General features: G+C 41.1%; 1 protein-coding gene across 6 annotated transcripts; it reads left to right on the top strand.

Moving 5' to 3' along the window:
• The first annotated feature begins 205 nt into the window (after positions 1–205).
• On the top strand, positions 206–26545 carry LOC105926827 (AP2-associated protein kinase 1). 6 transcript variants are annotated; one of them, XM_012863284.3, is made up of 19 exons: positions 206–1109; positions 4212–4330; positions 4631–4739; positions 5005–5147; positions 5277–5398; positions 5484–5565; positions 5742–5874; positions 5994–6097; positions 6396–6475; positions 7217–7380; positions 8883–9037; positions 10411–10590; positions 11306–11493; positions 11785–11978; positions 12051–12119; positions 16957–17058; positions 17750–17911; positions 18215–18304; positions 24208–26545. In XM_012863284.3, the coding sequence occupies exons 1-19, from the start codon at positions 950–952 to the stop codon at positions 25014–25016; spliced, it is 3165 nt and encodes a 1054-aa protein (XP_012718738.2). In that variant the 5' UTR covers positions 206–949; the 3' UTR covers positions 25017–26545. The 6 variants fall into 6 exon arrangements, with proteins under 6 accessions (XP_012718738.2, XP_012718743.2, XP_012718739.2 ...); XM_012863289.3 differs by lacking the exon at positions 24208–26545 and adding an exon at positions 18863–21493; XM_012863285.3 differs by lacking the exon at positions 18215–18304 and having other exon boundaries at positions 207–1109.
• Positions 26546–26955: the final 410 nt, after the last annotated feature.

The following is a 26955-nucleotide window of genomic DNA, read 5'->3' as shown; positions in this document are numbered from 1 at the left end:
GCTCAAGGTGATTTTAATATATATATATATATATATATATATATATATATATATATATATATATATATATATATATATATATATATATATGTGTGTGTGTGATAAAATGCAATGATGTGGTCGGGGATGAGCGGACGGAACGGAAGTTGTTGTGGTTTTGACCAATCACAGAGAGAGACGGCAGCTGGAAAGAAGGTGTTCTTCCCCCAGCAGCCTAGTAGCCACGTTAGCCTAGTCAGTAACCTGGAGCTGGCCAGTGTTTTACAACTAGCCGGCGGGGTCGGACGCTAATAGGCAGTGGAGACGTGTCGTTTTATTTATTTTATTTTTATTTTTTTTACTACCAGACAAAGCCGCTTAAGAACTGGCTAACATTGCGTGTGGCGACATCAGCGGAGATGTGTAACAGGCTACACTGGCCACCGAGGAGCTACCTGGCTGGCCAGGCTACCCACTGACAGCTGTCACCTAGCTGCTTAGCTTGGGGCTAGCTAGGGGAGCTAGCTAGGGGAGCTAGCTAGGTGAGCTAGCTAGGTGAGCTAGCTAGGGGAGCTAGCGGCCAACCGGGGATTTCTGTGAGGCTCGCAGCCAGGCTAATTTGGTCGGCCCGGTGTTGGTGTCGGTTCAGCCAGAAAAAAAGCGATGACTTCTTGAATATTTGACTCCGCCTCTCGGTCAAATCATGAATTTAGCAGAGGAGCTTCGGACAGCGGTGTTTGGCATTATTTCAAACTAATTCCCCTAAGTGTTTTGCTTTTTTTTTTAAGTTTCAAGATAGCTCATTGCTTTCATTAAGGTATTTAAAAGCTACTGTTGAGGAAACAACGCCGGTTCCTTCGTGGGTGGGGACTGACTTTAACTTACTGCAGCCGCTGTTTCGACGCCGAAACATTTTTTTTTTCTTTTTTCTTTTTGGACTTGGGCCTACTCTGGATAGCGTCTGGGCGAGATGAAGAAATTCTTTGACTCTCGGCGAGACTTTGCGGGCTCCGGGCCTGGTTCTGGAGCCGGTGGAGGAGGCGCTGGCTCCGGCGGCGGCGGCAGCTTTGTTGGACGGGTCTTCAGCATCGGGAGATATCAAGTGACTGTCGAGGAAATTGTCGCCGAAGGTGAACTACGTGACACTACAGCTACTGTTCATTCATTATCTGAGATGCAAAAGTGAAATGGTGACACGGGGCAACTTTCTGTCCAGTGAAGTTAATCTGGTTGCTTTTTATCTAATGGTCAACACAGTTGAGTCAGGAACATTATGTTGGCAAGCAGCCATATAGTTGCAAAAGGTACAGAAACCTATATTTACTTTTTCTCACCTTATGAAATTTCCCCAAATGGACTTGAGGGGCTGAGAGGGACTTGTCTGTTTTTAGGGATATTTGCAGATTTGACTTTTTATGCTCAGGTCTAGGAGGAGTCAAAGTCATTCTGACTGCATACATCATCTCTGTGAACCACTGTTAGACAACTGAGACACCAAGTAATTCATGGTTTGTTTAAAAACTGACTGCGACTTGTGCGCTGGGCTTTCCAGCAGCACAGTTAAGCAAGCTTTGAAGGGTAAACCGTGTTTTCCATGGGTTGTTTGTCTTTGCGATGGGAATCTAGCATGCTTTGTTAGCTAAGAGGGCCTGTGACTAAATAATAAATGAAAAGAGTCTGATTAATTTATCAGTACCCTCCTGTAGAAAGGCTCCATGTGTTTTGGACACGGGTTGGTTTTCTGAAATTGTCTTTTTAACAATCGGTGTATATTATGCTTTTCTAGATTTTATTTTTAATGTATTTTGTTCTCTTTTTTTTTTTTTGTCAAACAGCTTTATACCATTTTGGTCAGAGATTTCCATTTTAGATTTACTTACCTTTGGTAACTATGATATACTTGCATTGCATTGTGTTATGACATTGTTGCTTTAGTAACTCCTCCTGATAAATTGTGTTTTTGGCTGTGATGATTTTTTTCTTTCTTTCTACAAGATGGTTCATTTCTTTAAAATAAGGTGATGTATGGGTCTTTTTGGGTTTTTTTGCCAGTACTTCCAGTGCCATGTTCTTGTTTGTAAACGGTATAGTAATTTAAGGTCATGTGATACGTATTAGCACCAAGCCCTAGCCACTAGGACTCCACACTGTTGGTGGCAAATTGCAGTTGATAACTTTGAGACGTGCAAAAAGGGCTTTGAAGCGCTTTGCAGCTGCAGCTACATGTTCTGCTTGATTGTCGTCTAGATTTATTGTCCTTTTTTACACATTTGGATGGATTTGCTGGAGCACCTGTGGAGGAGATTGAATGGTATTATCCTGACAATCAGTTACGTCAGGAGGCAGCCAGTGGCTATTTGTAGATGTACTTAGTCATTTAGTCACACAGTCTACTGTAAATATAGGTCTTTGCTACAAGTTGCTTAAAACGGCTTTGGAATCGTTCTCGTTCGCAACGTGCACCCGACATTGGACAGCGAAGACCGCAGTGGTCCAGGTGTCATTACTTATTACCTTTAACCCCCCCCCCCCCCCCCCCCCACACCCACCATCAGTAAATACTTGGCCGCACGGCGAATGGACATCACAGCATCAGTCGTTATTTATGTCGCTGTAGCGGCAAAAGCCATAAAAACCTTTGGGAACACAGAAGGGGAGGGGGGGATTTAATGTTCCTGTCACTGAATTGAGAGTATTGATGGTCAGATTTGTTACCCAACACTATCGTGGTGTTAAAAGGTTATTAGAAACTCTTGCTTTCTACTCACCCCCCCCACATTTCTGTAACACTACAGATGGCAGAAATGTAGAATCATGCTGTGCTGATCAGACATGAGGCCGCCGGCTCACGTGGAAGAGTCTCTGGTTTTGTGATGCCAGACTGATGAGTCAGGGTTGGGCATGGCTTTAGCACACACTGTGCGAAAAGAAAAGAATATTCTGAGGCTCTAAAGTTACAAGGTGTGAATTTGATCATTAAAGCTGCATTTGAGTTCAGCAGAATTCAAGTCTAAGGCAGAATAGGAGAGTTAAAGTAAATTCAGATCTATCTGACTGAAACGCTCCAACGCTATCCATACTTTTTGTGTAAATGACACAAATCAGGCATAGCATTATGACCACTGACCGATGACGTAATTAACATCAATTAGCTTTTTGTGCGTAAGTATATTTTTAGCATTTACCTTTTTAAATTTGAAATTGCTAGTCATGGCAGGGTGCAGTCGCTGGATATATTGTTTTCATTTTTAATTATAATTTTTTTTTTTACTTTGGTCGACACTTCCTGCCACTGTTTTCCATGTATCAAATGTGCATACAGCAGAAAAGGGAAAAGCAGAAGTCCATACTGGTCCAAAATGTTTAGCTGTGCAAAATTTCAAGTAATCTGTGTGTGTTGCATTCCATCACTATTTCCATTATTTGCTTTGGAGATTACAGATGCTGATGGGTTAAAAAAGGAAAGATTTAGCTTCTCTAATGACGTGTTTGGGAAGCTGTGACTGGACTCAGGGTTTCTCAGGACGGTTGTTGTCCTTCTTAACTGTGTGAGATGAATTACTGACGGAAAGCCCAAACTTCAAATGGTCAAAAATGGTCAAAAATGCTGCCGGCGATGCCACTGCCACTTATGGCTCTGGGTTGTTTTCCGATTGTTTCCAGCCGTAGCATTTATCAGCAGCTGTTTTATTCATCGCTATTCACACAGTTTCATAAATCAGACGTGGAACTTTGATGGGGCCAGGGCGATATGGACCATAAATATCTGAATATTTCTAGGCTGAATGCCGATATGCAATGTGTTGTATGTTTTTCCTTTAATGAAATAACTGTAAAGATGCGTCTTTGAATCAAAGCTTTATCCCAGATGTCTCACAGGCACATTATTTATCAAACAGCTGCAGATTTATATGAGAAACAGCTGAAAAATAACCTCCTGGAATACATAAAAGTATAATTATAACGTAACATTGACCATCTCGATACAAACGATATAGTCTTATCTCTTTTTAAAAGATATTTTTAAAATTTCGATATTCCCCAGCCCTAATCACAGGACAAGTCTTCCCCAGTTTTTTAACCAGTTAAAGCCAGTGTGCAAACAAGTGGCCCAGTGAATCAACTATCTACTTTCTAACCCAATTTGCATCATGACTGACAGCGATAACAAAACTTACTGTACATTATGGTTATATGTTAATCTTCTTCCGTTTCTTTTTTTTTTTTTGTAGGAGGTTTTGCGATTGTGTTTCTGGTGCGAACTCATCAAGGTCAGCGTTGTGCTCTAAAAAGAATGTATGTCAACAACGAACATGATCTCAGGATCTGCAAGCTTGAGATACAAATTATGGTGAGTTAGAAGCAGGTACCTGCATTACGTCACTTTCTGTATTTCTAAACTTTAAGGCCCTTGCTGCTTGGGAAAATATGCAGTTCCTGCAGCAACACCTGGCATGACTATCAGTGGATGGTTGTCAGGGTTATTTCTAATCTTTGGACAAAGAAAGTTACACTAACAGTTAAATCAACTATTTTGGTGCAAATTTGAAAAGCTATTTAAAGTAGCTATTTAAAGACTGAGAATCTTCACCAGCATATTTAAAGTATAGGTATTGTTTTCACTGTCTTTGTGTTGTTGTTTTTTTTACAGAGAGACTTGGTAGGCAACAAAAACATAGTGGGTTTCCTGGACTCCAGCATAGCTGCTGTGGGAGCTGGTGATGTGTGGGAAGTCTTAATCTTAATGGACTTCTGCCGAGGTAAATCTGCCCAACCCCGCACGACTTTCTGCTTTTGTTTAATTCAAAGCTGCATTACCCTCAGGGGCTCAAGGTTTCATGTTCTGTTTCTAGCCCCCTGACAAAAAAAATCCTCTGATAGCAGTCAAGTCAATAGAGCTTTAGCTTTATCCAGTGCTTAGCTGTTTTCTTAAAGAAATCTAGATGTTTACACGTGGCTGCTGAAATACAGATGAGAAAAGTTTAGAGTTTTTTTATTTATTCAACAAATAATTTTTTTTTATAGGTGGGCAAGTGGTAAACTTAATGAACCAACGACTACAGACAGGCTTCAGTGAAGCTGAGGTGCTGAGGATCTTTTGTGACACATGTGAAGCAGTCGCTCGGCTTCATCAGAGTAAAACTCCCATCATCCATCGGGATCTCAAGGCAAGCTTGACTAATTTACCCCGTATGCCTTTACTACTTGCCGCTACCTGCCTGTCAGCCGTGCTAATCATTTGAAGTAATGTGGGACAGTTTTAAGAACATTTCTTTGTTTGTTTGTTTTTTTTGTAGGTGGAAAATATTCTCCTGCACGATCAGGGGCACTATGTGCTCTGTGATTTTGGAAGCGCCACAAACAATTTCCAGAATCCACAAACCGAAGGAGTTGCTGTCGTAGAAGAGGAAATTAAAAAGTAGTAAATTTTTCAGCGAGCGATTTAATGCCTTCTATCTGCTTTGCTCTGGTCCAGCGCCTCATTTGTCTGTTTCTTTTCCTAGATACACCACCCTGTCATACCGTGCCCCAGAGATGGTTAACCTTTACGGTGGGAAAATTATCACAACAAAGGCAGATATTTGGGTAGGAGTTAATTCATTTCTTTGTCAGGATGTTAACTGCAAGATTAGTTTTTATGTTTTTAATGAATAGGGAAAACTTGTGGATCTCCAATTAGAGCAAATCGAGGGAAGATTGGCCGAATTATATCTCAGGTTGATTGTCGCTCCGTCTGTAGTAAGATGTCTTGTTTTTTTCAGGCTTTAGGTTGTCTACTCTATAAGCTGTGCTTCTTCACCCTTCCCTTTGGTGAGAGCCAAGTGGCTATCTGTGATGGTAGCTTCACCATCCCGGACAATTCTCGTTACTCCCAGGAAATGCATTGTCTCATCAGTAAGTAACCTTGTGTTTCAACATGACAAATTATGCACCAAACTCCTGTGAATGTGTGTTGGTTTGAATTTGGATGTGCCTTACTCAAAATTAGCCTTATGTGTTTGCTGACATCTCAGGATACATGCTGGAACCCGATCCTGACAGGAGACCAGATATTTACCAAGTGTCCTACTTTGCCTTTAAACTGGCGCGACAGGAGTGTCCCGTCCCAAATGTGCACGTAAGTCAGCAGGCCGGCGCAGAGCAGAAGATTTACAGTCATCGTTAGGTTTATCACAGAAAAATAATTTATCCTACTTTAAGTGCTTTCATCTGTCTCTTTCTTTCCTTGAGAAACAGTACATTTAGACAAGTTGCTTTGTATTTTTATTTAACTCGAACAGAATTAATTGAGCCTATTCAATAACCATAAAAAACACACACCAATATTGCAGCGTACTTGTGTAAACCTTTTTTTTACATTTCTGGCATCTCCTTAAAACTGGGTTTAATCGGCTTTCATCATCTTTCTTTTACAGAATTCCCAGATTCCTTCCAAACTTCCTGAGCCCATCCGAGCCAGTGAAGCAGTGGCCAAAAAGAGTCAAACCAAAGCCAGGTGAGTAGCCTTAATCGTTTAAATTCAGCTTAAGGGTAGAAATTATAATGGTGGACATTTTAAAGTTGTGCGTTTTTATTTTCTAATATGACTCTTCCCTACTTGAATTCTCACTGCAGACGTTATCCTCTTGACATGGGTGTGTTAAGCTGTTCATAATCGCGGCTTTTGTTAAGCTGTAGTGACACAGACGGCCCAACTCAGCTCTGTGTCTTTGTGTGTTGCACACTCTACATACAAATAATTTTATTTGGGGCAGTATAAAGCTGTAGAAATCGTTTTTTGTTTGTTTTTTATCTTCCTAAAAGAGATGCACCAATCACTGCTCTGATCACGGATTTTGTAAACCTCTGTCTTCCTGATGCCGGATTTAGTTGTTTTTGATTTCTCTTCGCCAATGACAAAAATTTGTTTTGTTTTTTTCCCACTTTCTAGAAAAGAAAAAAATGCCCTAAAATGTTTTTAGCAGACAAGTTAAAGAACTTCTTCTTTACCACAAAAAAAAATCCACATCTGCTGTTAAATCCTCCAGGTTATCAGTATCTTTACAAATAAAACCGACTAAAAAGAGTTGCAGCGCATCAGTTTTACTCTTCTATAAGGCAGATGTTTTGCTAATTACATTTTTCTTTGTCATCTTTTGCGCAGCAAAGATGTACAGCACCCTGAATTAATAAATTGAATAAATCTATAAGGGATTTTGGCATTTCTGTAATGCATTCCTTCTTTTTCTACCATCAGGCTGACAGACCCAGTTCCAACTACAGAAACCTCTATTGCACCTCGACAGCGACCCAAAGCTGGCCAGGCACAGTCACAGCCTTTAACAGGGATCCTTCCCATCCAACCAGCTCTCACCCCACGCAAGAGGCCTAATGTGACCACAGGCACACCGCCAGCTTTCGGTACTTTCTGCTTTGTCATATTGTTGGTTAGACGACATCTCAGGGTCAGAGACTTGATGTATTTAATGAAATCTTGACCAAAGCGAGCAGTGATGTGGCCATCTGTTTGTCATCTCTTTAGTTTCTTGATTAGATTTATATGGACATGCAGGTGAGCCACGACGTATTCAAACACGTGACAAATTTAGATTTTAAATGATCCCTCAGAGGATAACAAAACAATGGGAAAAGAATGATCAGTTTTGAGAAAAAATTAATCAGTTTATTGTTCAACGGAAAAATTGATCAGGCCCTTCTTGGAATTTCTCACCAGCTTTTTTTCATGTTTCCACAGGGAATTTGATGATTTATGTTTGATGTTGAGCTACAAGTCTGTGAAGCTTAAAGGCATGGTGGCCATCCCCAATCTTTAGCTCAGTGGTGGTCATGGAGGAGTGTTTGGGGCGGTTATTATGTTGGGATTCTGCCCCACGGCCCAGTCTCTGCATCAGTATGTCCAGTAGATGTTGGCATTCATGGTTCCCTCTGTGAACTCATGGTTCCCTCTGTGAACTCATGCATCCCTGAACCATGACGCTCCCGCCAACATGGGACTGTAGGCGGGGGACACTAGCCTTCGTCCTTCTCACCGGGTTGCCGCCCCACACGCTAGGCACCATCTGGACCAAATAAGTTTATCTTGTTCATTAGACAACAGAACATGGTACCAATAATCCATGTCCTCAGTCTGCCTGCCCTCAGCAAACTGTCAGCGGGTTTTGTTGTGAATCATCTTTAGAACAGGCTTCCTTCGGGGACAGAAGCCCAATTTGAAGCGGTGACAGGCTGACCCATCACACCCCTCACAGTGCTGACAGCACTCATACGTCTACGTTCAGTAGACAACGCCTGGTTATGATGCGGAGCAATTGCACTGAGCTCCTTTAGTGGACCTTATCAGAACCTGTCCTGTTAAACCGCTGCATGGTCTTGGCCACCGTGCTGCAGCTCTGTAACAGGTTGTTGGCGATCTTCTCATAGCCTTGGACATCTTTATGTAGAGCAACAATTTTTTTTTTTTTTCAGATCCTTAGTGTTCAGTCATGAGGCGCCATGTTGAACTTCTAGTGACCAGAATGTGAGAGTGATAACACCAAGTCTAACACACCTGCTCCCCATTCATACCTGAGACTTTGTAGCTCTAACAAATGTGGGGAAGGAAAAATCTGGACATTTTCACTTGGTAGTGTACTCACTTTTGTTGCCAGGGTCTAAGACACTAATTTGTGTTTCGACAGGACAGCAAATTTACAGTTAAACAAGCTGTACACTGACTACATGACATTGTATCAAAGTCTCATATCTTCAGCTTTGTCCCATGAAAAGATGTATAACAAAATATTTATTAAAATGTGAGGGGTGTGCTTCCTTTTGTGAGATGCTATAAACAAGAACTTTAAGCAGCTGCACAAAATGTCTGTCAGAATAAATGAGCAGGTTGTTTAATTTTGCTCCCTCCCCAGCGGTTGGCATTAATGCCTCGGCTGCAGCTGCTGTTCAACCTGCTCAACAGGCTCCAACTGTACCGGCTGCTCCTCAGTCAGCGCAGACACATCCGCAGCTCCTCATGAAGACGCAGCAAGCCTCGCCCTTCCTAAAGGCCCACAACAACCAGCAGGTAGGAATCCTCCCACAGCCACCATCACAAGGCGGTTCACCTGGATTGTGTCTCGTGGAACGACTTTTATAAATGATTGTGATAAATGCGGCACCCGGGACCTGATACAGTTCACTCAGCGACTGCTGCTGTAGCCTAGAACCTGAGACAAAGTATGACGCTGAACGTAAACGTCGTTCATAAAGCTTGCAGACGGGTCAGTAACACATCAACAGTAAAAGTAATGTTAAAAATGAAAATATAGATCTTTTTTAATTAAAAATACAACACTGAAATAAAATAAATGCTACAATTTTAAATTAAAAGAAAAAAATCTGAATGAATAAAGACGCCCTCAAATTAAAAACAAATGTTTAACCGTTTTTATTTTAAAGTAAACAAAAAGAAGAAAGCCAAAGTGTAGCACCAGTGCATGAAGAGAATGTAAATCCACAATGCTTGGATAGTAATTAAAAGGTTGAGTAGCGTCTAGGGTCTACCAACCCAGTGGAGGGAATAAGATCATAGATCTTAGCTAAAACTAAATGCCACCGAAGGAAAAACAGGAGCGATGACCTCCGACAAGCCATTGCTGGCTGAAATATCGGTTTACCGCAAAGTTACTGTCACGATATCCATTAAAATGTTAGCTAATTAAATGTACCGTGCTAGTAATGTTTTCGGTATTCCTTGTGGTTTAAGAAAATGTTTCCACAGAGAAACAAGATGTTTTAAGAAACTAGAACTAAGTTGTTTCATTGTCAAAACAGCCGATGTAGACGATGCAACCTATTCGCTAAAACCACGTTGCTAAAATGGAAATCTTAAATGCATTAATGTTTCCGGTAGCTAGTCGCTGTTTGTTGCGCTTTTAGCAGGAACCGTAACTAGAAAGACGTTTAGCTCTGTGTGGTTCAGCGCTTCTTTGCTCATCACTGCCTTCACTAACGTTGCGTAGCACGTTTTTACTCAAATCGCAGCGCCAGTGAAAATGCTAAGTGTCATGGTCACCCTGATGTATTAGCTTTGGTTAGGCCCAGACCTCCGTGTGGCTTAAATGCTGTGGCATAAAATGAAGAGTTGATGAACAAACATGACCGTGGGTGTAAGCCTCCACGACGGTGTTAAACTGATCATGTTGTACAGACAGGATCGCTGTTACTGGTGATAAAATTAGTTCTACCAGTTATTGTATCAAGCTTAAAACTATAAACCCATGGAAATGGAAGACGGTCTATTCAGATTAGAATACTTTCCGCTATGAAAGACTTTAATGTTTTAGGTGAAGTTAGCTTTTATTTTTTTTCCCTCCTCACTGTTGCACGAGTCATGAACGTTGGTGTGACAGAAAGCCTTGCTCATAATTGGCTGTGTGCTGTTCCAATCAACCGCAGACCCTGCAGCAGCAGCAGCAGCAAACACCCTCCCATGCATCTACTGTGCTGCAGTCCAAAGCTAAACCTGTTCCCCCAGTTTCTACCCTGCAACTTCAGCAGCAGCATGTAGTCCTTGAAACAGCAGCACCTCATCTTGCACCCATCCCTGAGTCTGCAGTCATTGCTCCTACAGCCGTGGTAACGTCGCTCTCTCCCGCTGCCGTCTGCAGCTCTTTGGGTCGGGGCTGGTTGTCGTTATCCGGTCGTCTCTAATGAATCATCTCCAGATTTTTCCCGTTCCTCTTCTTTGGCAGTGAATGTACGGGAGCTGAGTGTCAATCAGTGTGTTTTTAGTCGTGTAGAAATGACTCGTGCTTTCTTTCTCTGTGATCTTTACATGGCTTTTCTAAAGGCCTAAATCATTTTTTTTTTTTTCATTCTTCTAAGTTTACTTTCAGTTAAACTTTTTCTCTGTTCCACGTTTTGAATATTTAGTTATTTTTGCAATAATAAACAAAATGTATCAATTGATAATTGCACATTTTATATTCATTCATGTTTGTAAAGTTTTTCTAGAAGAAAAATAAGAGTACCCCATTAAAACTGGAATGACAAAAAAACAAAATGAAGAATATTTATCACTGTATGAGGAAAAAGGCAAATATATTCCCAAATGTGGCCTTTTTTCTCTCTCCTAATCATTTGATTAACTGAAAGTAAACCACTTTTTGTTTTTCCTAAAGTGATTTTCATTTCACAGCATGGTTTCTTTTGACTTGATTTTTTTTTATTTTTTTTTTCCTCCCCAATACTTTTCCTATGTTATATTTTTGTTTTGCCCCTTATGTCGACGTGAAATGCTGATTTCTTTTTTTTGAATCCCACTTTCTGTGTCATTTACTTCTCATTGCAGACTCCAGGCAGAGAGGGCCACAAAGCCAGCTCTCTGACGCCCCCTTCATCGCCAAAGATGGCCCCGAAAAGCGGCCACAGACGCATCCTGAGCGACGTCACCCACAGCACCATCTTTGGGGTCCCAGTCAGCAAATCCACCCAGCTGCTTCAGGCCGCCGCAGCTGAGGCCAGCCTCAACAAGTCCAAGTAAGCAGAATTAAGTCCTTTGAGCAATCCAGGAATAAAGACTTCTTTTCATAGTGCAGAGTCAGTCTGGAGGGCCAGAAGGAGTTCATTCATATGACAGAATCCAATAGTAAGATAAACGTCCCTTTTACATCCAGAAGAATTGGGCTTTAGAAGCACAAGTCAGTTCAGTCTTCACACTCAGTGAGTGGTAGATGTTGGCTGGCGAGCTCACTCACAGATGGTAAAACCTTCTATTTGCTTTCACTTTGCTTGTTTAGCCTCGTGCATTTAAACGTGTTTGTGTTGCAGATCAGCCAGCACCACTCCTTCGGGCTCCCCCTGCTCATCCCAGCAGAACGTGTATCATCCAGGTGGGCCCGACGCTCCGTCGGCGCCTTCAGCACCAAACGCTCAGCCTGGCTGGAACCCCTTTGGAGACGATAATTTCTCCAAGCTAACAGCTGAGGAGCTGCTCAACAAAGACTTTGCGAAGCTGTCTGAGTGTAAGTTCTGTATTGCAACACTTCTTAACGCTCGTTTAATTTGATCTAAATCGGCGTATCGTCTCTGTACAGCTGCTCAGGCCGGAGAAATAGACCTCACTTCTGGTGACAGTCTCATTCCAGAGCTCGGTGCTTTTCCAGGTAACACTTTATTGTATTCTTCTCTAAGCTATCTGATTACTTTATTATATTTCCTAAATGTTTCCTTAGAGACTTGCAGTGAATGAATGGATGTTTCTGTCAGGATTGTGTGGCGTTGCCAGAAGTGATGTGTAGCAGTTTTGCTGTCCAGTATTTTCTGACGTCTTTTGTGCGTTTTGATATACGCTCCTTATGTTGTCCTGCTTTGCAGTCATCCGTGTTCCCATGATCTGTTTTATTTGTACTATTAATGAATAGTTCTGGTACTGTTCGCTGTCTTGTTGGAGCTAGTTTCTCTCTCTAGAAGCTCAGTTTCTCTCAGGACGTAGCGGGTCGTTGATTCTCTGATCAGTTGTAGCCTAAGGTTGTTGTTGTTTTTTTGAGACTGCCAGAAATATTGTTTTTTACAAACTTTACTGTTTCAGCTATGTTTTTTTTCAAACATTTTAATCTACTGAAGCTTAATTTCAATATATAAACACACTTCAATGGATTTTATGAAATCTTGCAGCAGGTTTTAAATGGAATCAAGACCTGGAGAGTTTCCTGGGAATGAACCTAAAATTTTAATGTTTTAATCCCTGAGGTATTTGGCTACAACTGTTGCCTTTTGACACTGTGCTCCATGCTGAGAAGAGCTTGTTCATCACCATGTTGGTCCTGGCTCGCTTCACAGCATGTTTCCATACCACTCTTTATTTATGGCGATGTTCTGACTAAGTTGTGACTGCTTAACAACAGCAGGACTCCACCTCTGTGTATTTGCAGAAACATTCACACCTCCTTGCTACCATTTCTTAACAAGCTCTGCACTGGTGGCAAAACAGTCTTTTAGTTGAATATTTTTGAGGAGAGGGTCCTGGCAGCAACTGAACCTCTCCTCGTTAAGTTCTTGGTTATTCAACAAATGGCTGATTTGGGTGCTCTTACTAGCAGCAACATCCTTGCCTGCGAGAATCAGAATGACAGATTAATACGAACTGCTCTGCTTTAACAATGTCCTTTGAGCTAATAATTAAATGATTGCAATGATCCTGCCAGGTCATTTTGTGGCAGGGCTAAAAATGCAAATTTCTTTTCTGACCCAATTCATTTTCTTGAACTTTGATATTATTTTGATCTCATCTGATCATTTTAGATGGCAACCTAAACTCTGCGTATTCAGTAAACCGCGTCAGAATCCAGACTTCTGTCTGTCTCAAAACTTTGGCAGTACACACGTCGAACCCTTCCTGGCTCAGGAAGTTTCCTGAATATCACACACTACACGTGTTATTTTACGAGGCAGAGATTTGTAGTTGGGACTTGTACACAGTGCCATCGTGTTGACATAGCTCACAGCCTCACAGTGGCTTCTTGTCCCGCTCCATGAATAGACACCTTAGATATCGCTGGATGGCATCTCACACGCCGATCTGGCCTTTCACAGTTGCGTGGCAACGCGTCTGACAAATTCCCTTTTTGTTAATTGGATTGCTTTACTCGTGGAAGGAGGACTTACCGCTGCCACTAAGAACAAGGGAGAGTTAAATATACTGTCATGGTAAAATGACGACCCAGCAGTCCCCTCAGACTGCACTTATCATTTCTCTATGTTTGAGCTGCTTAGTGTAAGCGCTGTTTAATTCATGCGTTGAGATTAGACTGATCTAGCAGTTATTATGTAATGTGGATGTTTAATCCATCACACCCTTCCTAAACTTCCTGCTAGATTTACACTGTAACGTTTACTCTAATAGCAGTCACACACTGCCGTTTAGTGGAACACTTATTAAAATTAAGCAAAATACACTTTATCATTTGTCACTTTTTAATATTCTGTATGTTTAGTTTGACAAGTCAGAGATTTTTCTGGAAACCTCTTTATCCATTTTGGCCCTTTTCTCCTCATAGTGAGGGCAGGAAAAGGTCACATCTGCTGTGTCATTTCCTGAGACAACACGTTCCTTGTTTAAGATCTCTTCCACACCCCATTTTGCCTCGTAGCACTTGACTTGTAAGTATATGAGCAGCAGCCACCACCGATATGTTGATCTGTGCATGGATTGCGCTCTACTTCAGTATGTGTTGCCCTGATAAGCGACGTTTTAAAAAATGTCTGTGTTGTGGTCCGCCATCTTAACAGAGGTTACTGTCAGTGCCTGTAATAAAGAGTGTCGTCACTATGATTTATTATGTGTAATTAAAAGAAATGATATACTAAAACTTGTTTTTACAAATGACTGCTAATATGACTGGTTGTGTGTGGTGTGTGGCGGTGTTGGATTGAACCAAATTAACTTGGAGACCATTAAAAAAATGAAAGGATTTTTCGACTGTTGTACTGTTGTTAGTCATTTTTCTGTTAAGCATTGAAGAGTAAATGCAGATGGATACTAACAGATGTCTAAAATATTATAAATTGTGAAAATTTACAGTGGTGCTCTACACTTACTGATACATATGAGCAAATACTGGAAGAATGATTTAGATTTTCTCACAGAGACGAGAACCCACCTACTCGTACAAAGCCCACTGGTAGTCTGTTTTCCTCTGATTGAGTTGGGCCGGGCCGCCGCGGGACGATGTCGTTTAAAAGCATTTATGCATCACATGAAGCTCAGTTTTAGACTTCACATTATCGGTGTAATACTTCCTGTTGATAGACGTATTCATCTTGCTTATAGCCATATGGGCACAGCTGAAAGCATCAGGGAAACCGTGCTCACTGCAAACTACTTTAACGTTGGCCTGTTCAGCTGTTTTTTATGGGAATTTGATAAACCTGGCTGACGAGTGGTTTCATTCCACAAAGCTCAGCTAGGGGTGGACGGCCCTGGTCCTGATCCATCAGTCAGCCTCTGTAGTCATGAACCCCAGGAACAGGAGGTGCACACCTCCTCACCACGTTGAACCCAAGACCGGCGGAGCCTCTTGGCACAGTTTGACTGGATTTCCATTAAAGCCACGGTCTCTGCTTTTGCCCAATCTTCTCCAGCCAAAGCATTTTCTCACTAGTAAGTGCAATATGTTGACCTTTGTGATCGTAGTACCTTCACAACAGCTGCTGGCATGTCAATAGTGTCTAATGGTTGTAATGGAAACTTTTTGAAATCAGGCCCTGTCCACATAGACAGGACATTAGGTGTCATCCACAAAGGTAGTTTGTCATTTAGGTCGTGCGCCACACCGTTGTTGGATGTTGCGTTCATGCTGAGGCGAATAATGGCGTTATGGCTGTCCGTAGCGTCCTCTTTCTTTCTAAGGAGCCTGCTGTACACGGCGTGTCCTCTGCTAACCCACCTAAAGGCCACGTTGAACATGTCTGTCTGATCCTGCGGCTTGTTGCTGTCTTTACTTCATGAGTTGTCTGCATGTGCCGGTGTTCTGTCAGGTCAGCATACCGCGTCAGACCAGCATACCCATAGTCTTACGCATGCGCGAACTGGCTCTTCACCGGCTAAAAATGACCACCCAGCTGCCGGCAGCGGATGATCGCTGGTAACCGTATCGCTGGGACTATTTTTGCAAGCTAACCGTCGCTTTAGCCGAGCACCGCTACGGTTCTCCCGGCTCCAACAGCTCGCTATCGGGGCTGTGCCGCATAATTAATTACTAAGTTTTTGGTTTTTTTTTTAGTGGTATTGCAATCTGACTGCTTCTCCAAGTTTTCGCAACTTTGTGCAGTTATACGCATGCGCAACCATGTTCGCGCATGCTTAACACTATGGGTATGCTGACCTGACACAACACCGGGTTTGTTGTCTGTTTGTGTTCTTAGTGGCGCGGCGTCCTCTGGTGTGGATGTTTTTTATTTTTTTATTTTATTTTATTTTTTTCATTATCTTTACTACATGTGACTCTTTAACTATGAGCAATGAAGAATGTTCTTACCTCCCTTATCCTGCTTATTGCTTGGGATGAAAACAAACTTTTGCAGTTTTGTTCGTCACCATTCCCGCTTGATTTAAACTTGTTAATTATTGCCCTCACTGTAGATACGGACTACACTTTACATCACTTAAAGTCATGTAAAGGGGGGCTGGTGCCTCTCTCCAGCTGTCATTAGGCGAGAGGTGGGGTACTGGCAGGGTACAGCTCTGGACAGGCGCCAAGCCGCCACATGACGGCATAGAAGAAGGTTCAGCATACATGTAAAAATACAGAAAGTTTATGGATGAGATTTTGCTACAGCAGTAAAAAGATTCATGGTTTTAAGGCTTGAAGCACACAGTGTCGATGGAGCTGTAATACTAGTTTTTATTTATTTTTTAGTTGACATTTAGAACAGTTTTTATGGCTTATTTCTGATCGTTAATGTGATGCCCAACAATAAAAATAAGTTAAGTGTAAATGGGCAGAACAATAAAATGGGGAGGTGCTATTTAAAGTTCTGATATATCCTGTAGCTGGAAACTCATGGCTGTATCTTATTGCATTAACTTTCCCTCTGATTTGGGAATTTGTCTGACAGCTGACTCTACTCCTTTACCAGACCCATTTCCTGTCTCTGTCTCGCTCATTTAGAAAGTGATGGAGAAACTAAAGTCCCCTGAATTTTCTCTGCTGCTTCCTGCCCTATTACCCTTTGCTTTGGTTCCTTCAGTCATTTTTTCAGGAAGTCTTCATGTTCTGCTACTATTCCCATACATTTCCTCCTAATTTCACATCCTATTCAAAGTTTTTTTTTTTTTTTTTCTGTAACCTTCATTCTCTTTTTTCCCCTCCCTTTATGGTCAATACGTCAAATAGTGTGATTAAAAGGAGCAAATGAGTCCATCAAGCTTAGCCCCACCACCTTCATGTTTTCTTGTCTTTTACTAACCATTGCTTTTTCTCTGTGTGTGTGTCGGTGTAGCAAAGGCTGAGGTGTGTGTGGATTCCTTGATTCCTGGTTTGGAAGCTCCTCAGCCTCAGCACCACTCAGGCCAGCCTGAACGTATCGCTGCCAGCATGCCAGGTCAGCACTGTGGACCATAGATGGGAAAGAAGTCACACAATAATTTGTCATTGTTGCCACTGTTGGGAAAAGAAAAAAAAAACTTGTTACAAGGGATGTTTGGGCCTAGGGTCTTGACAGGATGGAAGCTGCAATTTGAGACTCAAAATTCCCATCTTACTCTGATCAGTGAACGCATCCTACATAAGCACAACATTGCTGACGACAGCACTGTGCAGAAATTACTACTGGGTTTGCTATTTTCAGTATGAGGGAGATCAAGAGGTGTGAGAAGCTATTTAAAATGGTTTTCTGCTGCGGTTAGCTGACTGGTTATTTAGCAGATTAAAGGTAGGCTGCTGCACAGTTGCCCTGTTTTTTTATCTGATTGGTGGATTTCTGTTGTGGACGTGAGGATGATCGCCTTGTGAACGGCTTTCAGAGTGAAGCTGAGGATCCATCGTCTCTTGGGCTAAACACAGACTGCTGTTTTAGTCATGCTAGCCTCACTAACCATGCTAATCACTAACAGAAGGTGCTAACCTCCGCTCCTAAGAAAACGTGAAAACGATTGGACCCATTTCTGCTGTGATGCTCTTTATTGGTGGCCGTCGTTGGTTTTCCACGTGTCAGCTGCTTTACTAACAGAATGCATCTAACTTTGCTGCTCTAACAGGTTTTGTTCTCCTGTGACCCTCTGGCTATGCTGCAGATTCTTTCGCTGGAGAGACGTCTCTGCTGGGTTGCGATTTGTTAGCTCATGCCTCTGGTGGAAGCCAGCTTATATCTGCACTTCCTTCCTCCTTCTCCTCTGGCTCCTCTGGCTGTGGCTCCAGATCCTGTCTGGAGGAGCTGCAACCCGGCCAGACTGCCGGTAAGACCTCGGTTCTGTGTGCTGGGTGTGTTAGCCAGGCAATTAGGAAGCTCAGAGAGAAAGAGAGCGGTAACTGAGGGACGTGACAGAGATTAGAGAGGATAACAACCTCAGGAATCTTGACTTTTCTTTACTGCCGATCTCAACGCCATGTAACATTAATTTAAAAACTGACTCCTACATTGGTTTCCCCTGTTTGTTTTGCATGCACACGTCTTTCTTCCTGGCTTTTCTCTCCCTCTCTGAATTAACTTTCTCCTCCTCCTCCCGTTTCTACCCGACTCGTTCTTCGTTTCACCACAGACGCCTCTTTCCTCTTGTCCGGTGGGAAAAAGGGCAACGATGATGAGTTTGACCCTATCCCTGTGCTCATTCCCAAAAACTCAAATCAAGGTAAGTTTAAAGGAAATGCAAGCGAAACGTTCACACCTGCTGCAACCACCAGGATGAATGATCCCTAGTTAATTCACTCTAGCTTGTTTTAGTGTTCATTAGGGTGTGTTTGTCACATCAAGGCCACCCCCCCAACCCCCGATCCACCGCTCATCAAGCTCTCATGTTCCTTCTTTTCTTTCCTTCATCCCGAATGTTAAACTGGCATTGTTTCACAATTTGAAGGCGTATTGGCTCTGTATGATTCATCTTGAGACTCACTTCATATTAGAGAGGAACGTCCTTACTCTCACCTGTGATGATGCAGCTGTATAAACATGATCCCAGCTTATTCTTTGCTTCTTTCTCTTTCTGCCTCTGTTCATGCCTCTTTTTTTTTTTTTTTCTGCTCTGCCATCATTTTCCTTCATCCTCATCATGTCCTTACTCATACCTTTCTTCATACAATCCCCTATTATTGACTTTTTTTTTTCTTTTGCTTGTCTTTCAAAACCTCCTTCGGCTCCTCCGTGTCCATCTCTGTCTCCTTCTCTCTTTCTTTCTGGCACGTTTTTTCAGGTGGTCACTCTCACAGCAACAGTGGCAGTTCAGAGTCCAGCATCCCCAACTTGGCGCGCTCCCTTCTGCTGGTGGATCAGCTCATCGACCTCTAGAGGGGTGGGAGAGGTCGAAGGGGCAGAGTGCAATCCTAAAAACAAAAACAGGGTGTTGGGGAGGGGGGGGGACACAAAGATGGGCGAAAGAGGCACTTACTGTAGCATCCTTTGAAGTGAGGAAAAGCCAGCATTGATTGGTTCAGTAGAGCCGTTCTGTTTGTGCCTCCTTGGCCTCAACTCCATCTCTAGCAGCGTGATAAGCTGGTTTCATGCATCTCTGCTGGCTGTTGACATTTCCATGCTGGGAGTTTTTACATTTTTTTTTTTTTTTTTTTGTTTTGTTAATGCCTGAGCATATCGTCTGCTTCTGTCCTGGCTTCACATTGGTCTTTTTTTCTTTTTTTTTTTCCATGCTTCCTTGTTCTTGCAGTAATGTCCCTCATTGGTTTTTACACCCATGGTGATCAACTTTCAACGTGTGCACTGGTTGATCACAGCTCCTTTGTGCTTATGTTTTGATTTTTGTGATAATGGGTGAACCTTAAATGAGAAACGGGAACATTTATGCGCGTTAAGGGGTTGTTGGAAAAAGTGAGAACTGAGAATAATGTAGACCTTTTGAATATCATGATGCAGGAAAGATTTGGACTGATACTATGGATCAAACAAAGATGGGACCTTAAGGAACCATTTAGCCGTTTTCTGCTGCACAGATTGAACCAGGTTTTGGAGCAGTTTAAAGAATCTGTTTTGGTTGACTTTGACCAATGTCTCTCAGCCTTTTGTGGTTAATTGAGGCGAATTAGACCGTCCTGTTCAATTAGCTTCAATGCGATTACAAAGCATGTTGTTTGAAATTTAAACATGTTTAGTCCTGTGCTACTATTCCCATGTTGATCTTAAACACTAGGTTAGATTAGTGTCTTGCTAAAGTATTGATATACCTTAAATATATCCACATTTATTCCCATTGCAAACACAACCTTGTGTATTTTTAGGGGGATTTTACTTTATTGACCAAAACAAAGCTGCACATAATTCTCAAGTAAAACCAAATGGATTCATGGTTTGTTTCTTAAGAATAAAATCTGAAAAGTTGTAGAATCAGAAGTAATCAAATTATTGAATTGAGACATTCAGATGGACACCTGTTATGCAAAAGCCTCCAAGGTTAAAAGCCACATAATTTTCAAAAAAATACAAATTTTCCTTTGCCTTTAGAATCACTCCCTACTTTGTGTTGGTTCATGACATAAAATCCCAGCAAAATACAAAGATGCTTGTGGTGTTAATGTCAGAATGTGGTAGAAATGCTTTTGCAAAGTACTGTATAAGTAGGTGTATATGGAGTCCCTTTTCTGAATAATATAAAAGGTGTTAAAGAGTTTAAAACTGCAGCAATGATGGTTTACACTATGAAACGCCTGAACTCTGTATGGCTGATTAGTTTGATGCTCTTCTGATCAGCATTTTTCCACAACCCTTCATTGGGAGTATTAATCTCACTGGTGCAGTTTTATTTGCATTTTTGGTTTCTAACTCCTCAAACTCTCAATGAATTGAACTGTAGCCATACCAAAGCGAAATGAGATTGTACGCCTGCTGTTTGCGATGTTTCATTGTGCTCTCAGGCCCGAAATGAGTGAGCAGATTTTTTTTTTACGGTGCTTCATCATTACATCGAAGGAGGTATAGTGTGTTTATTTATTTTTTCTTTTGGGGCTACTATCTTCACTAAGATGACATACTCACTTCAAGGTACAAGTAGGTATGTGGGAACTAAGTCAGCTAATATGACAAATTTCTGTGCATAAAATCCTAATTATTTCTCCAATTTATTCTTTTTAGTGCTTAGAGTACTAGTTTTTTTTTATTGTATACTATTTGAAGCCATATTATCTGTCATAGTATGACTATTATAGCAATTTAGGAAAATTGTATGAACGGAGTCCTATCATTTAAAATGTAAACAATATATATAGATAAAACACTGCATTGAATTGAACTTGTGAATAAAGTGTATATAGGGGAGTAAACGACGACCAGCTTGTTCAAAGTTCCCTGATTTTTTTTTTCTCTCCATTCATGCCAACCATTCAGCCAGAGCTTTTGTTTTGGATGCACTCAGTACATAAAACGCTGTGTTTCTGATGTGTCTGAATCATATTTTTAGCTTTCTTCCCATTGTACCACTAATATGTTACTGTTGTTGGTGATGCTAGATTGTTGTTGTTTTGTTTTTTTATAAAAGATGTAAAGATGGAAGGTTCTTCACGCTATCTCTGGCCATCCTTGATCCCTCATGGCTGCCCGTTTTTATTCATCAAGTTATGAGAAGGATCTAGATGGCAGCTGTATAAAAACTCTCATTACATTTAATGACAATCATTGCACTTGATTTTGTGTTACATGTAAAAATCTCACCAAGTTCGGCTCTGAATCGTGGATCTTACTTTGTCAAGGACGTTTAACTGCATTGCTGTACATGCTTAGCTTATTTCTAAGCATAATTTATCCTGCATTTAACTGAGAACTGCATATTTCCTTCTGTGTTGGCATCTCTGCTACAGTAAACGGTTTATGCCTAAATCTCTTTGGGGAGATCAAGTTTAATTTCTTTCATTCACCAAATATTGTATGGTTAAGATCTGTACACTGTGAATCAGCAGTGATAACTAGTTGTAATTGCATTAATCATTTGTTTAATTTATTCCTACATTTCTAGTTTAACTAGAGACGCACTCATCAGAATTTTTAGATTTCTGATTCCCCCGTTTTTTGTAAAACTTTGACCTTGTAGCAACCAGTAATCTAACGGACAGTAAGGTAATACTATGCGATAACATTATTATAAACTTAGTTATTGGAAAGCAAATAACAATATTACAAATAATCTAAGAAGCTACGATGTTATTGGCTGGTTACTTTTTTGGTGTAATATATTTTTCAAAATACACTGAAAATGTAGAAATGTTATCCAGTAATATAATAATACAAAAACAGGGCTAATTTTTGAGAAAAAAAACATTTTTGTGCATCATTAGTGTCTATTGTGGATTTCAGTTACCGTTCAGTCATCAAAGGTATCTACTATCAAGCACTCTCCCAGTTTAATTTTGAAAAGCCAATATGAGAATTTGTTGTACAAAATCTTTATCTGCGATATTCTTTAAACGCCGAGTTATGTATGTAAGAATATTTAATTAATTACTATATTTAGTAATTAATTAGTAGTTTAGGTAACTCGGGGGATTCAGGGAAAGCCCAGTGTTCACGTGTTTGTTCAGTGTTAGGTCAAAAGTTAAAACAACAATTTTACAATAGAAATGCATCATTTATTTATGTCCCAGATTAAAAATGAGACACACTCAGCCTGGTTAATAAGTCATTGCTGGTAATAATTTATTGGCAAGGTACTACCACATTAGCTTTATTACATATAAAATGGCCAAAATTATGTTCTTGCCCATTGTCACATTATTTGTTGCTACAAACTTGCTAGTACTGACTTTTTTTCTTTTTTACTTGCAACATTGTCTCTATGTTTAATGACTTTTCAAACTAAAGGTGATGTTCACCGTTTCCCCTGGAATGGAAATTAACCGCTTATGATCCATACGGCCGCCTCTTTTTCACACATTTCCACCGACAGTTGTTTTTTTTTAAACAAACACAAAACAATATTCTTTTTTTTTTTCTTTTTTTTTTGCTGTTGCTTTATACTCCTGAGAGACACACTTGAAAACAAAGCCAGTATAAATAAACTTAACTAAAATTAATTTAAGAAGAAAGGAGAAAAAAAAAAAGTTTGGTCACTTTTACAGTGTCATTAAAACTGGTCTCATTGGAAAGTTGATTTGTAGATATTGACATATTTTGGGTATTTTTTTTAAATTGCTTTTCGTCTCCCACAACATTACCGCTCTCTCACAGCTTATGTTACTACTCATGCTAAATTAACAACTCTGCAGTTTTCAGAGCAGTTTTTCTAGACAGCCAACCACTACTTTCCTTACAAAGGAGTAGGAGAAACATTGGTTTAGTGTGTTTTGGTTAGCTCGACCTGCTACTCTTTTTGAATTGTGCTTTCACTGATTGGAAAAAAGATAGGATTTATTTTTTTTTTTTTTAGTATCTGACCAACTAGGTGACCTGTTGAGCTGAAAGTCATCTGATTCTGCTGACCCGCTAATTTGTGCATCTGTTTGTCCTCAACATATTTTATGCAGCAATGCCTCATTCTGTAGTGTTACCCTTTTCAAACAGCCTTTTATTTATGTTGCTGTGTGCAACTGATGGTACCCAATTCTGTAGTTAAGATTGATTAAAAAAAAGTAAAAAAAAAATGATTCATAAAAACTTTGACTAATTTTGTGACATCAGATATTTTGTTTTTAATGCATCAAATTAGATTTTAAATTCTTGACTCACTTAATTCCTTACTCAGAAAGATTAAGAATAGTTTGTCTTAGTTACTTTTTTGACAGTTTCAAGATGGGATCACTTTGTTGAGGTATTTGTATCCTTGTAAGCTTGTGACCTTTTTATTGTACCGAGCTGCTGTTGAGATTTCAGGAAACAATCTTGGAAAATCTGGAAATTTTTCACATCACTACAAGTTAAGACATTTGAAACCAACGCTTGACCTTGGTTAACTTGAGCTGTGGTCATTCCCAAAAGTGTTGCTTTAGAACGTGAATGGGAGCAGTTTAAAACGGCAATGACTAGTGAAAAAACAGGTGTTTTTCCCTTTTAATGGCTTCAACTAACATCTCTGCAAGAACTGCCAGCTAACACCTTCTGTCAACACCTCTGAGGTAAGACTTGTCTGTCTCCACCAATCTGTGCTAACCCGTCTGTCCCTGTTTTCAGCTTAACTGTGAAGGCTTTTTCCCCCCCTTGTTTCCACAGACCTGCTAACTTCGTCTAAACTCCCCAAACCTTAAATCATTCCTACTAAGAGCTCAAACGCTTTCACTGACTTTCCCCTAACATTGTTTGAAAGGCTAAGATTGAGACACTGCAGCCGCAGCTAAATTGTGGAAACAAGATTATTATTTTCTTGAATAGCATAGCTGCTAAGTTCGTCCATCCTATGTGGCTCGTTCCTCAGAGTAGACTTTCTGTAGTCTTGTGCTGGTTTGTCCGTGTTGCGTCTTCTTGATCTGTAGAGATGGTTTGTTGGTCACGGGTGTGAAGTAACTTAATGCTGACGGTGCGATTGAACAAATGTTCAGCTTGTAGCTTACTGATGGTGTTTGTATGTAATGTGCTTTTTTTTTTCTTTTGTGTGTCTTTGATGTACAGAAGTACAAGAGGAGACTAACAGCTACACCGTGCTAGAGGAGGGACAAGAAGCAGAAGACGAAGAAAACAAAGAAAATGATCTAAGCGATGAGGGCTGTGAGCACTCCAGCGACGAAGATGTGGAGGCGGCGGCACATAAAGGGGAGCAGGAGGAGGGGAGGGTGGTCAGGTCTCATGTTGCTGCTCAAGACTGCAGTGGCTCTAGACCTCTACTGATGGACTCTGAAGATGAAGAGGAGCACGGACCTCTGGTAGCTCTCCATTCTTCCCTGCCCCCCAACACGGCACCAGTACAACCACCTGCCGCCTTCCCTCAATCGACGGCAAGCGCCTTCGCTCACAATAACTCCTGGAACGTACCGGAGACGGGTGTCTCCCCAGATGTCTTCTCCATAGCCCCCTTTCCGACATCACAGGAGGACTCTGCCGATGTCTTTGCCAACGCTCCGTTTCCTAGAGCCCCCCTTGTAGCTCCGCAGCAGCTGGATGTTTTCTCACAGGCTCCCTTTGGGAAAAGAATGGAGCCCCCGGCAGCACCAAAGACCTCCTACCCCCAAGTAGCTGGAGGTCAGGCTCTAACCTCCAATCAGGGAGTGCTGGGACAGGTCGCTCAACAACCGTTCCGCCCTCAAGCTCTGACCAAATACTCTCGACACTTCGAAGGACCCACGCCTGAGCAGGCCGTAGCGGCTCCCAGTGGGAGCAGGCAAGCCGTGGAACCACTCCAATCATGGACATCAGAACTGAATGCTGTAGACCCGTTCGTATCTGCACCCTTTCACCTCAAAGCACCACAGGAGAAGCCCTGAAGACGCGCTCAGACGGCAACGTAGCAGAGATTTGCACCCAGCAATTATGCAAACTGCAACAGGCCTACTGCATGCTCCCACCAGCGCTGCAGCTGGACTGCAGGCCTGGAACAGACCTCATTCTCAAATTAGATCAGGTAGCGCAGGTTTTCCTTCCCAACCCTTCACTTATCCTTAATCCCGGTGTGCATCTACACCAAGACAATGATGGGGTCATTCATTTGATCGTGTTTCTGTCTACCTCAGTTACTTATTGTGAGGGAGTTTGTGCAGAAGCTTTAGCAAAAATTATTTTCTGCACATCGAAGATCGACTGTAAAACTGTGATCTCATAGCATCTCGTTCATTCATTGCAGCGGTTGTCAGAGTGAAAGAAAGCATCATAACTCCACAGAAGCATGAAAAGTGGTTTAAAAAAGCTCCGGATTGCACCATTAGACAATGAAAGCGCCTGTTTTAATTAGATATTTAGTTTGTTCTGGGGGCCTTTGAGTCTTACTTGACTTGTTAAATTGTATGCTGGAAATAGTTGAAATAGACATTTCCATGATCATATATATTGATATAAAATCTATACCTAAACAAGCTGGTTTTCCCATCTAAAATGTTTATTTCCTCTGTATGCATAATTTTTGTCATCACTGTTGGCTAAGGATGAAATATGTTTCCTTTTTATGAATCCTTTACTTGACATTGAAGTAGCTCTAATAATCATTCTGTACGTTCTCAAAGAAATGTAAAAACACATTTTACCCATCTAGTAGACCCGCCTGCTGCATGGAAGTTAATTTTTCGCCTTTTGTGCCCATCTTAAAGCTGCTGCTTACATGTCATTTGATTGCACTTGTTTTCAGCACCAAATACTACTTCTGCTGTCGTTGGTGCGCACGTTGTCAGCACCATAATGTAGCCCTACATGAAACAAATCTACGACTTCCAAAATGTGCACAAACTGATGAATGCAAGTCTGTAAAACTGACGTCAAAACGTCTTTCTTCAGCACTAAATCTCTGTAATTCCAGCCAGGGTTTGTAATAATCGTGTTTTGTGAGAGCCTGAATAGTGCCTGGTTGATGACGTTTTTTTTTTTTTTTTTTCCCCGTTTTTTTATTTATATCATTCGCTGTTTGAATTATTATTTTTTTTCTTTCTAGTTTATAAAATCTTGTAATGCTAATCGTTTCCCACTGTGGCACTTATAGAGGATAAGTGATAGAAGATCCATGCTGTTTCAACCCAAAGGTTAGATTTAGTTTCTTTGCTGCAGAGGAAATTGTCCCCTTACAGCCTCACCCGGCCAACACACGTATGAGGATTGCACAAAGTAACTGACATGGAGTCGGGGTTCTGTAAGAATGGGTCCTGTCGTCTGTACAATGGATTTTGATTGCTGTTTTACAGGTAACCTCTGGAGGAAGGGCAGAAGATACCGTTGGACAGAAAAAAGCACCCAGAATACTTTTTCGTGCTGCAGATCCTGACTTTAAAAACAATGTCATACACAAAATATTAAATGAATGTAAATCAAATTCTGCACAGATTTCGCTTTTCTTTACATTGCATTTTTTATTGTGGCATTTACGTGGTTTTAACCCTTTCACTAAGTGTTTATGTTTTAGCAGTGTATTGAAAACTAACAAGCCTCCAAAGGTCAACTGACCAATTAATAGAGTCCAGCTAGTTGTAATTAAGTTGTAGTGTAAACAAACTGTGGATATGTGAAGGCCACGGAGATTTGTTAGTAAAGAACATCATGAAATCAATAAACCCATCAGAAAGCTCAGAGATGAAGTTGTGGAGGTGAGGTTTGGTTTTAAAACAAAATCCCAAGCTTTGAATGCCAAAAGCTGATCGGAGTTAAAGCCAAGATGAATGGTGGATTGCTCTTTAGAAGATTAGTAGCAAGGTTTTGAAATTAATATATATATATATATATATA

This window comes from Fundulus heteroclitus, chromosome 12 (genome assembly GCF_011125445.2).
Source record: "Fundulus heteroclitus isolate FHET01 chromosome 12, MU-UCD_Fhet_4.1, whole genome shotgun sequence".
NCBI lineage: Eukaryota > Metazoa > Chordata > Actinopteri > Cyprinodontiformes > Fundulidae > Fundulus > Fundulus heteroclitus.
Note: the sequence above shows the minus strand (reverse complement) of the source record. Positions and strands in the feature narration are given on the sequence as shown.

Coding starts and splice junctions, on each gene's coding strand:
- LOC105926827 (XM_012863284.3), top strand. CDS start 950: ATGAAGAAATTCTTTGACTCTCGGCGAGACTTTGCGGGCTCCGGGCCT. Junction 6,098..6,395: donor GTCCCGTCCCAAATGTGCAC/GTAAGTCAGCAG, acceptor TTTCTTTTACAG/AATTCCCAGATTCCTTCCAA. Junction 11,979..12,050: donor CTTTGCGAAGCTGTCTGAGT/GTAAGTTCTGTA, acceptor GTCTCTGTACAG/CTGCTCAGGCCGGAGAAATA.